The sequence below is a fragment of the Octopus bimaculoides genome, chromosome 19 (genome assembly GCF_046866305.1).
Source record: "Octopus bimaculoides isolate indiv1 chromosome 19, ASM4686630v1, whole genome shotgun sequence".
In the NCBI taxonomy this organism is placed as follows: Eukaryota; Metazoa; Mollusca; class Cephalopoda; order Octopoda; family Octopodidae; genus Octopus; species Octopus bimaculoides.
This window is the reverse complement of record NC_142946.1, coordinates 37,757,515-37,770,741: the sequence shown is the minus strand read 5'-3', so window position 1 is coordinate 37,770,741 and position 13,227 is coordinate 37,757,515. Positions and strand designations below refer to the sequence as shown.

At 32.0% G+C, this 13,227-nt stretch overlaps 1 protein-coding gene across 7 annotated transcripts in view; it reads left to right on the top strand.

Moving 5' to 3' along the window:
• The window catches only part of LOC106867251 (uncharacterized), a 422,507-nt gene that overhangs the window by 338,615 nt on the left and 70,665 nt on the right, over positions 1-13,227 (top strand). For 5 of the 7 annotated variants that reach the window (XM_089337498.1, XM_052974911.2, XM_052974907.2 and 2 more), the window contains one exon: positions 2,046-2,093. The exons of the other annotated variants lie outside the window; for them this stretch is intronic. In XM_089337498.1, coding sequence (XP_089193624.1) covers positions 2,046-2,093 — 48 coding nt within the window. The remainder of the gene's footprint in view (positions 1-2,045; positions 2,094-13,227) is intronic. 7 annotated transcript variants of the gene reach the window in all.

Sequence of the window (13,227 nt, the reverse complement as noted above, 5' to 3'; positions counted from 1 at the left end):
CTAAATGGTTGCTAAAATATGTCAATAATTTCACCTAATATCAGTTAGGTTTTACAATTTAAAAACATTTATAAGATAGTACAAAATGTCTCCATACTTACAGAATACTATGTTCAAGAGAAGAAAATGGATGGAATACATATAACTGCTATTTTAAATATATATTGATTAACTGGACCACTTCTCAAAGAATATAGATTGGTAGTATACATACTATTAAACGCCTGGCTATATTTATATTACTCCACATTTTACCTCTTGAAGATTTAGGCAAATACTTAATGAATTACTATTTAACAATATTAATTGAAGTTTTCTGAGATTTTATTTGCATTTCTAAAAGAGTTCTGTGTTCTATATGCTTAGATTCTTGCATTTGAAGAAAATCATCTATCAATGTATAACGTGAAACATATATTGGTTTTTCATTAAATATGCAACACACTAAAGGAGTAAGAATGAATATTTCAGTCATAACCATCCTAAAATTTTGTATATTGTCCTTCTTTATTTAAGACAGAATAAATTTACTTTGAGAGCTTTGTCTGCTATTTCTAGCAGATTGGATGACCACATACAAGCTCCCTCATTGACTCAATGAACTCTCATTGGTTTGTTGTTCTGTCACCAGAAGTATGCATCAACATATTGACCAGTGCTATTGACTTGAATAGGTGGTCTTATAGGAGCTGTAATTTTCATGCCTTTCCTAAAAGAATTAAGGTGAAATGGTTAGAACTAGGAATCAAGCCTATATTGTAGAATCAATTTGTCAGAAGTCTACTATGGTGTGCACCATGTGTAACACATAAAACAAGTTTAAAGAGGAAAATTCTGGCATCAGTTATTGATTTCTTACATTGGTTAGCAATAAAGCTACAAACTTGTAGAGAGGGAGTGTAGTTGATTGAATTGATACAATTATACGATACAAACAAAGGAAAAGGAAAGCTTAAGTCAACCACAGCAGGACTTGAACTTTAAACAAAGTAATATAGCAAAATACTGTAAATAATCTAGTTTGTCACTTAATATTATTATCATTTCATTCTTCACCTTCTAAAAATTAGGAAACAAGCAATTTTAATTTTTAGTTAATTACCTTCAACTAAAGGATGGCTGCTACAACTGGCTGAGTTGTAAAAGTACTAGCCTACTAACCAGAGAGTGCATCCTGTGTTGATCATATACAATGATGCTCAATGTCAACTCCAAACACACCACACTTGCCCTATTTTACAAAGATAGTTTGTGGAAAAAAAATTAATTTGTATGTTTTATCAAACACTTATTAAAAAGATATTACCACCATGAAAAAGAAATACTTGATAATGTAGTGTAAGAAACATTAGTATTGAAATAAAAACTGGAAGGTTAATGGCTTGAATGTTTTTGAGTATCATTCTGCTGGATTAAGGTCAACTTAAAGATAATTATCCAAATCTCAAGGATCTAGAAGCTAAGTCGTATGAGAAAAGAAATCAAATGAAGCTGCAACATTATATAGACTCATCACACAGCTCTACACACTTTCAAAATCCTACAACTACTTATTCTAAACATCACCAATCCACATATTCCCCACACAGTTTTAGCTCCATCCATCACTACCTGTTTGTGAAAAAAATACTAAATATTTTCAAATTTAACACAAAAATGATGGTTATAAAGTAGTTTATAAAGTTAAAAGAGTGAGTGGTAAGACATTATTTATAGAATAATTTAGGACCAAAAAGATAATAAAATTCACTTTCATTCTTACTTCATCAAAATAACATGTTATGAATTTCAATTTTTAATATTTATTCCCTAAAAATATGAAACCAATAAATCACAAACTAATTTAATACTTCAATATTAAAAAGCAATATGTACTTTCAGCTGAAATCTTCATTATATTAACAAACACAGGTATATAATAATGTTTGTATTTTTCACTTTTACTGCAGTTTTAATTATTTTAACCAAAGCAAGAGTTTATGATAAATTAAATATTTCCCTACTTAACACTAATTAATAAAAGAAAAATTTCTATTTCAAAATAGTTAATAGCAAGCACACGCAAATATCAGATCTGCATCGAAAGCTATCAGGTAAGTTTCATTAATTTTGCACATCTAAATTTATGAAATAATGATTTGTTCAAACATATTTTTATGTCTTTATTTGACATTTTTACTTTTCTAACTGCAAACATATTCAAATCAATACATTTACATATGATATTAAGAGCCTAATAAAATAAGTATATCACTTTTTATTTGTAAATAATGAGCAGTTAATTGTGAAAACAGATGGAATTATAAATATTTCTTCTTGATTACTTAGATTTTATTTCATTCATTTACCTTTCCATTAACATTTTACAATATTTTACAAAAGAGATTGAACAAAGTTAATTCATAGAGCTAGAGTTTGTTCAACTTTCTATGTTGATAGGTAATAGACATGCCTAATCTTTAAAAGTATACCAATCTGTTGTCTTTTATTCCTCATAACCAGCTGAACAGGAGTTTAATGATCCACTTACCCACTATATCAAACTAATCATGGAGAACCTAACCATTCTTTGTTGTTATTGTTGTTGTTTTTTTTTAGCTGCTAAATCAGCTCAAGTTGAACAGATCTCTAATCAAAGGAATTCTAGTTGTTACCATCCCATTTTCCTTCTTTTACTCAAGACATATTGTACTAGGCCTAAAATAGTAATGACTGATTTGAGGGCGTTGTCACTATTATATCTGAGGTTATGCAACTATGAAGAGGTCTCTTTCATTCACACACACATTTTTAAAATGTCTAGATCAAAAGTCACTTCATCAGTTTATCTTTCTTTCAGCTATGGTGTATTCATTTTATTTCTTTTATGTCACATTTTGGTAATAGATTTTTAACAAGCCAATATCTGTTTACTGCAACTGAAAGAGCAAAATTGATAAGGAATTGTCTGTGCCAATCAGATGGAACAAATATCACAACAGGTTTCATTAATAAGCACCTGTTGATCGGTTTTCTTGTTGATGTTTAGATCTTTCACAAATATAAATTGTTGAAATACATCACCTACTACTACACACACACACACACACACACACACATATATATATATCATGGACTTCTACATGGTTTCCATTCATCAAATTCATCTCACAGGGCATTGATGAATCCAGGATTACAGTAAGAGACTTTCCCAAGGTGCTGCATTGTGGGATGGGACTCAAGACCACATGATTCTGAAGTGAATTTCTTAACCACTCAGACTCTCTTGCTCCCTGCTAACAACAGAGGATCACCTTATCCAATGTGAAAACAGTAGGGTGTGAGCTAAAGTAGATTTGGCTGTTATTTCTAGCAAGATAAGTGATTGCATAGAGGCTTCTTCCTTAGCTCACAGCCATAGCCATAAGCTGAGTTCATTGATTTGGTTGAAATGGTGATTTCCATTTTCAGATAAAGTACAAGGACATAATTCCCCCATTCACCAGTTTGCATCTTTTTTCAGTCCTTAAGTAGATATCCTTGTAGTATTGAATTTTCTATAATTATTTTATATTGTTTTGTTAATACTAATAGAATGATGTTATATCAGGTATAGTTTTATGAGAGTTTGCTGGGCATATGTGTTGACCTGTAGTAGAACAGTTTGTTATTTATTATGAGGCGCAGATAAAGTGACTTCATCACAAAAAATGCAATCTGTTGATGCAAACAAGCTTAACATAACTTGAAAGATAATCCTAACCATTGGAGTAAACTATTTCTAACTACAAACTAAAAGTTTTCTTGTCTGTGAAATATCTGATCCTTTCATCTTGGGAATACCCACATTATCATAATTTTGGCTTCTTCAGATTGAATTTAAAAGATTGAATTCAAATTGCTGAGAGTTCATTCTTTTTAATATTCACTGACTCTTACTTAGCAATTTATATGGAAGCAATACTCATATCTTTCTCCGCTTGGAATCACTCTTTTGAAGACTGCCACTTCATTAAAGATGAAATTAATAAACTGCTGACTGCTGCCAACAAAACTGGTGTCAAGAAGCATTTAGTGACTGATGACACATCTGCTAAAAGATATTCACATTCAGATGCATGTTCTATCCTGTCCGTTTGTGATATTTAAGCCAAATTAATGGAAATAATCATTTTGATATTGTGCAGCATAGTGTCAAGTACTCTGGCCTCCTAGAGTGTAAGATTTTATAGGGTTTTGTTGAGGCAAATAATGAATTGTTATAATTTATGTGATTGCTATTTGGAGTGAAAAATTGAATACCAATCTTTAAGTAGAGTGATGAAGAGGTGATATGTGGAGAAATTATGAAAATCCATGAGGAAAATTTGCAAGCTTTCCTCCTTAAATGTATTTGAGAGACAGGACTCTTACTTTACTCCCCACCCATAATGTAGGTTATGATTTTAGAGAAGATAAGATACTGCTTGACTCTGAGAGACTGCAGCCTCTACTTGGGTTTTGTATCTAGAAATTTCAAGGAATTTGAACTTTTTATTCTGCAGCATTCAAAATAGATAAAAAGTTTTACTGAAGTTAAACAATATCAATATTTTTCAATGCCAACTGAATGTCTTGAATCAGTTGAGGAACTGAAAGACTGTTGCAATAGCTTTGTTATCCACTCCAACACCTGCTTCACTATTTACTCCTGAAATAGATATGTCTACCACACCAATATGTTCTGTCCTTATACAAAATGGACAACCAATTTGCTTCTATTCACATTGATTGAATGACACTGAAAGGAAAATGATCCAAAGAGAGTTAAAATCCTGTACAATAATCAAATCAGTTGAGGATAATTTGCAGCATTATCACTTTAGCAGAAAAATTCAAAATTATTTCAGATCAACAAGCAATAGCTTTCTTATTTATTATTTAACCTAAATCTGTTATTAAAAATGCTACACTGTGTCATCAACATCCAGAAATAGAGAATTTGGGTTTGCATGCTTCAAGCACAATTTCTGCAGTTGCTAATGCTAAGGAAATGATGTCAAAGGATGAAGTGGTAGATAACACAAAGAAGATTCATAAAGAGATGGGACTGAGATAAACAAATGGCTTATATGAAAAGAATTAAGTCATAACAGCCAATTAAGAACATACATAGATTATGCTACAAATGTATTGGGTCATCTCAGAGACAATGCGGTTTTTTTAATACTTCTTTTATTTTTCAAAATTATGATAAACAAAGTTCTTTATTAATCTAAAATATACTCTCCTTCATCTTCTACAATGCTCTTCCATCTATCTGGTAGACTTTCAAGACCCCTCTTCTAAAATTCACTTGTCTGTGATGAAAAATACCTCTCCACTACTGTTCTGACCTCGTCTACAGAAGTCACATTTTTTCCCTTTCAAATGATTTTGAAGACTGCGGAACAAATGATATTCAGATGGGATAATGCCCAGTGAATATGGTGGGTGAGGCATTGTTTCCCATTCAAACTGCTCCAGCCTTTGGAATGTCATCCTCGTTGTATGTGGCCGAGCATTATCCTGATGGAAGAACACCTTTCATCTTGAAATCAAAAATGGTTGTTTTTCTTCTAGCGCTTATTTAAGTCACTCAAGCTGTTTGCAGTAGATCTCCTTTGCTATGGATTGGTTTGGGTTGAGAAGTTCAAAGTGGACTAAACCTTTCATATCCCACCCAACAGATAATAACAGCTTATGTGGATGAAGATCTTCCTTAGCCTGGGGTGCCTGTGTTTCTCCTTTCCCTATCCAATGTCTTCAGCACTTGACATTTTTATAGAGAACCCATTTCTTGTCACAGGTCACTATTCGGTCCAAAAAAGGCTCATTCATGAGATGTAACAGCAAAGAAGAAAGCACACTTGCATTCATTGCATGTGATTAGACTCAGAAAGTTTTGGAAGAACCCATTGACCCAATTTGCTGACTTTTCTAATGGCACACAGGTGTTGACGAATGGTTGAATGACCAAATCCAAGCTTCTCTGCTAGTTCCTCAACAGGTACGATGGGATTTTGTTCCATCAGGTTTAGCAGGATGTCCTTATCGAGCTCTACAGATCTTCCAGGATGAGGCTCATCTTCTAGGCTGTAGTTTCCAGCTAGGGATTTCTGGAACCACCTTTGACACTGGCTTGTGCTTATTGTCCAATCCCCATATACTTGCATTAATATTTCTCACACTTTCCATTGCGTTATTGTATTTATTGAACTCATAAAGCAAAATATGCTGAATATTCTCCTTTGTCACTTACATTATAGCTTTGAAAAAATAAGTGCTAAAATCGAACTACATTCTTCAAAATTTGCACTAAGAATAAGTACAAGGTTAAATTACTACCTGCTGTTATATCAAGATGATGCAGATAGTTTATCCCATCTCCCTCTGACTTTTAGTTCATGCAATTAAAACACATTATTTATGGGATGATCTAATACAAGGCTAAAACTTCACCTCATCAAAATTACAATTAGTCAACTTATATACAACCAACAAAATTTGACAATAATTTTGACTTGATATTGTAGGATGAATGAGTAACTCTTACATTTTGACAACACTTGAGTTTATTCATTACTCTTTCATATTTGTCCAAAGAGAATCAAATTCTTGAGCTGTTATTCAGAATCTCTCCACATTATTCATTTAGCCCAGTGCTCTAAGTTTTGTTCATAGTAACCATGGCATGCAGTCTGAAAACACTGGAATTTTTAAGTAGATGAAATATTCATAAGACTAGAATAACTCCTTATCATTCATCATCAAATGGACAACATGAATGTTATAATGGAGTTATATAGGAAACTATTCAGTTACGTCCAATGCAAATAAACGAGCTGATAAAACAATGAGATGAATGACTCCCACTTGCTTTAATGACAATCAGATCTTTGCCTTCTAGAGTTTGAAATGCTTCACAACATAATAGACCTTATACACAGCTCAACACTAGAAAGGTCAAATGATTTTATCCTTAATTCACTGGCATAAGTCAAACTCCTTCCTAATTGCATTTCTCCTTAAAAATCAGTATAACTTAAACATGTTTGACTAAAAATGACCCATTGATGGAAAACATGCAATTATGATATATCCTAAAGATAAACAATGGCTACTAACTTTTCATTATATTTTGTGTTGTACTTTGTAATTTTACTCACAAATCATTAACTTTTAGACATTTAGACATTTAGTCTTATTCACCATGATAGATCGCTAACCACTACACATTCCTTGTTTCTTTCTGTGTTCCTTTCTGTGGAAGAGCATAGGCTCGAAACGTTAAAGACTTCTTCACTTCCCAAGCATTAAACTAATACATCTGTTTGTTGTCTTCACCACCTGTCTTCGTCTTTTGGGGGTTTTTTTGTGAATTCTGCCTATATATATATATATATATATATATATATATATATATGGGAGAATTTACGAAAAAACAATAGACGAAGACAGGTGGTGAAAACAACAAACGGATGTATTAGTTTAACGCTCGGGAATAGAGAAAGTCTTTGACGCTTCGAGCCTACGCTCTTCAACTGAAAGGAACACAGAAAGAAATAAGGAGAAAAAATATAAATGTAGTGGTCAGCGATCTATCATGGCGAATGATATATATATATATATATATATATATATATATATATATATATATTGAAAACGAATAAAAATGAAAATGCCACTTTTTTAAAACATTTTTGGGGGTTTTATTTAATTTACATGTTTCGTTTTTTTTTTTTAAACCTTATCAAAAATGAATATAAAATATGTGAGAAGAGAAAATGGCTATTAATAAAATAAAATTGAAATTAAAATTAAGAATGACATTCATAGTTTACTGTTATTTCTTGCATACGCACGTGGCTCCTTTCCTTGAACATGGTAATTCCAACTTGTTCTTTTAGTAGATTACTACTATCTGTTTTAGTAAATTAAATAGTGGTCAGGGAGGGATTCTGGGAGTGGTTGTAGCTGTCGAATAACTAGCAGCAGTCAGTAGTAGTAGTGGTGGTAGTCGTCGTGATGAAGTTGCCCCCCACCCTATGGTTTTAATAGAAATCGGGTTCTTCGATCCCCTATGTTTATTCCTTATGAATAACTTGCAAATCTACGTATAAAAATATTAAAATATATATGAAAGTCTCAGTGTTGCTAGTTTAGAGAATTTAGACTTGGTCGGTATTTTCTTATGAAAGATATTTCTTTGCTAATGCGTTCATTTTGGCTAGCATTGTCTTTGAATTTGTATAGAGGAAACGTTTTGAATTTGGGAAATTTGTTGTAAGCACATTCGTCGATGTGCTGGCTGAGAGGTATTTTCCTGTTTCCTAGTAATGGGCTATCTCGAGATTAAACTATACCAGAGAACACTCGAGAAATATGGAAGCTCCTTTTCCACATACATACAAAACAGCTGTAAAAGATATCTCGATGACTGTTTCATCCTCTGGAATGAAAGTATAGAAAAGCTCAACCAATTCCAAACACTTCTAAATGGAATAAATGAAAACCTCCAATTTACGATGGAATACAACAATCAACAACTACCGTTTTTAGATATCCTCATAAAGAAAGTCGGAAACAAGATAGAGACAGACATTTATTATAAACCCACTGACTCGAAACAGTACCTACCATTTGATTCTTGCCACCCGAGACACACCAGGACTAATATCCCATTTTGTTTAGCCAAAAGAATGTGCACTATAGTATCAGATGCAGACACCCGTTATACACGACTCCAGGAATTGAAATCCACACTCATAAATAGAAACTATCCACAGCCCTTAATCGAAAATACGACCCAAAGAGTACTTCAATTAAATACACAAGAACTTAGACAACCAAGACCCAAGAAGGAAGAAAAATTAAAAACCCTACCTTATATCTCCACACACAACCCACACAACAATGAGGCCTTCAACAACATACTCCACAGTACAGCTCTACTCAAGAAAGACCCAAATCCTCAAAACACATACAATCATCAAAAGTAAGAGACAACCAAAATCAATGAAAAAGATTTTAACCCAGGCCAAATTACACTCAACAATAACCACTAAACCTACAGTAAAAAAATGCGGGAGACCCAACTGTGGGATTTGTGTCAACGTAATAGAAGGATCAGAACATCGATTAGAACAAGGCCATAATTTCACAGTAAAGACTAATTTTTCATGTGCATCGGAGAACTTGATCTACCTAATTACATGCTCTGGATGCAAACGGCAATATTTTGGACACACCAAAACAGCCTACGTCAGAGGATGGCGTTACACAAATCCCAAATTAGGATCCCAGAAAACAGGAAAATACCTCTCAGCCAGCACATCGACGAATGTGCTTACAACAAATTTCCCAAATTCAAAACGTTTCCTCTATACAAATTCAAAGACAATGCTAGCCAAAATGAACGCATTAGCAAAGAAATATCTTTCATAAGAAAATACCGACCAAGTCTAAATTCTCTAAACTAGTAACACTGAGACTTTCATATATATTTTAATATTTTTATACGTAGATTTGCAAGTTATTCATAAGGAATAAACATAGGGGATCGAAGAACCCGATTTCTATTAAAACCATAGGGGTGGGGACAACTTCATCACGACGACTACCACCACTACTACTACTGACTGCTGCTAGTTATTCGACAGCTACAACCACTCCCAGAATCCCTCCCTGACCACTATTTAATTTACTAAAACAGATAGTAGGAATCTACTAAAAGAACAAGTTGGAATTACCATGTTCAAGGAAAGGAGCCACGTGCATATGCAAGAAATAACAGTAAACTATGAATGTCATTCTTAATTTTAATTTCAATTTTATTCTATTAATAGCCATTTTCTTTTCTCACATATTTTATATTCATTTTTGATAAGGTTTTTCAAAAAAAACGAAACATGTAAATTAAATAAAACCCCCAAAAAATGTTTTAAAAAAGTGGCATTTTCATTTTTATTCATTTTCAATATCTACTTACTCGTGTAGTACTTTTACAAATCTTTTCAAATATATATATAATTTTTTTTCTCCGTGTTTTTCTCCTTGTTTTCTCCGTATTCTTTCTGTTGAAGAGCGTAGCTCGAAACGTTAAAGACTTTCCGTATTCCCGAGCATCATACTAATACATCCTTTTGTTGTTTACACCACCTGTCCTCGTCTGTTATTTTTTTTTTTCGTACATTCTCCCATATATATATATATATATATATATATATATCATCATCATCATCATCATCGTTTAACGTCCGCTTTCCATGCTAGCATGGGTTGGACGATTTGACTGAGGACTGGTGAAACCGGATGGCAACACCAGGCTCCAGTCTTGCCATCCGGTTTCACCAGTCCTCAGTCAAATCGTCCAACCCATGCTAGCATGGAAAGCGGACGTTAAACGATGATGATGATGATGATGATATATATATATATATATATATATATATATGGGAGAATGTACGAAAAAAAAAAATAACAGACGAGGACAGGTGGTGTAAACAACAAATATGTGTGTGTGTGTGTGTACGTATAGACGCACATATATATGCACACATACTCAGTGAGCTTCTTTCGGTTTGCAATCTACCAAATCTACTTATGAGGCTTTGGTTGGCCTTGGATTATAGAGGAAGACACTCACTCAAGGGGCCATGCAGTGAGACTACACATGAAACCACATTGTTGGGAAGCAAGCTTCTTTGCCACACTACCACCCCTACACCTAATTATATTTGGTCACATGGTGGTTAAGAATCAAAAATATATTTTTGATAAATTTGTCTTTCTACGGATATATCCTTCTATGAATATGTCTATTGGCCAATATTTCAAAGTGTTGTTAGTGCAGTTTAGTAAACAGAAACTGTATGGAAGACCATTCCTATTTTAGGTGGTAGTCTTTATTTATCAGCCAGTGCCTTTAGAAGAATCCACTCTTTTGTGTGCATTTATATCAAGTCTCCAATGTAAGAATCTTTTTCCTATCAGTTTTGAAAATCCTGAAAAGTGTCATAGACACTGGCTTCCATTTTCTAAGTCATTAAAACACTAATGTAATGCATTTAGTTACACCAGCCTGTTGCAGTATTATGTCAGCTGCCTGTATCACTGTTATCCTGTAAGATAATGACTCATAACATAAGCATATGTGGGTTGGTGATGGATGTAGTCAATTGTACTAACTCCAATATTTGACTGCTACTTTGTTTAACCAAATTCGAAGCATTAAAATGTAAACAGTGGGATTTGAACTGGGGATATAAAGAGATGGAACTCGATACTAGAAACCACTTTCTTTTTTAAAAAAACTCTAATGGTTCAAACCAATCTAACACAGTTATCACTGTAAAATGTAAAACTCTATTGCCACAGCCATTTCCACTGCTTTATAATATTTTTTAACAATAGGTAATTTTATTAATATAAAATTAGAATTTTGGATTTTATCTTGTATCAAATTATTTTTTCTAACTTTTACTTTTCAAATTTCAAATGGTTTTTATTGAATTCCATTAAAGTTTCTTCTTATAACATTTTAAACTTTTATTTATTGTTATTTATATCTTAACCAATAAAATGTGATGAAATTCAATAAATTTGAAATGCACTTGAAAACATTAACAGAAGGAATTCTTTAGCAACATCAATTATTAAACATCTTAACCTCCTCCCACATTCTTCTTTTTTTTTTCTTCTTAAAATATCATTCGAAATGATAAAGAGTTTTCTCATATATGTATTTTTGGTTTTGTTTTTACAATTAATAATTATAAAAACTATTATTCTTAAAAACATCCTTGTAAAAATCTTCAGTCTCATTCTCTCTCTCTTTCTTTCATATGTTTTTACTTTCATTGTTATTTTTTACAGTATCTAATTCCTGAAGACATTTAATGAATTCTATTTCTTATTTGTTTTCAGTCAACATTTTTCTCCTTGCTTTTTTTATTTTTTCTATTTTCCTCTTCTTCAATGCCTAGAACAGAATGTTAAATTTCTATTTCAACCCTTGTTATTAAAAGTAGTTTCGAAATTTTCTGTTAGTTTCCCCTGCTTCCACAGGGACTCTGATTGAATAGATCATAAAAAGGATTATTCTGTAATGTGATTGACTTTAAAAAAAAAAAAAGAAAATAGCTACACATTAGGTTTCGTTTCTCAGAGGAAAAAACTCATGAGATTAAATTATGTCATGTCAGATTCTGTAGAAATGAAAAACAAAAACTAAAAACTTTTTTTTAAATTAAAAACACAAACAAACCCTTTAAAATAAACAGCATGCTCTCTGAGTTTAACACTATAAATAAGAGACATTCTGATAACTTTTATCTGAAGAGTAAATGCTTCATGTCACATGGGTTTTCATCATACTATCAATTAAAAAGCATTCAACCTCATGGTAATTGTCCTTTGAAATTGCAGATGGCCTTTTTTTTTTTTAGTTGTAAACATCTCCAGAAAATAGGGAGAATGATGTGGTATCAAAAAGATTCTTTCTGTGTTCAGTTTCAACATAATAAAATATATCTTTCTGAGAATATCACAGTTCTTAATAATTCTGCATTTGAAATTCAATTTTCCTTTTTATGATTGAAGAAAGAATGGAAACTATGAACACATCTATTGTTATTTTAACACTTTCAGAATATTTTAAAGTTATGTCTTTTAAATTCATTAGTTTTAAGTAGGTAAAGAAGCTCTATGAGAAAGGACAAAGAAGAGGTTGATGCAAGAGAGATTGAATCAACTGTATATATATATGTATATATAAATAGTTACCAACAAAGGTAGAGGCTCTCTGAACATTGCCCAGCCTGCTCTTATTTTATCATATATCTATATATCTATCTATTTGTATATATATATTTCTATATATATATATTTGTATATATATATTTCTATATATATATATATATATATATATATATATATATTTATATATATATAGATAGATAGATAGATAAGTCAGTAAATTCTGGGGTTGTGTTAACCGCACGTGGAGAAATAATAGGAAATTGAAAAATAATAATAAGGCAGAATGCTAAACTGGAAGCATATTTTAATAAAGATTTCTCTAACCGGCTTTCATTGCGAAGCAAATTTTCAAGAAGAGGGAGAATAAAAATGTTTTTTACAAAGAAGTACAAAATGAAGAAAATAATATATAAAAAAAATAATATATAAAAAAATAAATATACCAATACATTATATTGTCTTTGAGCT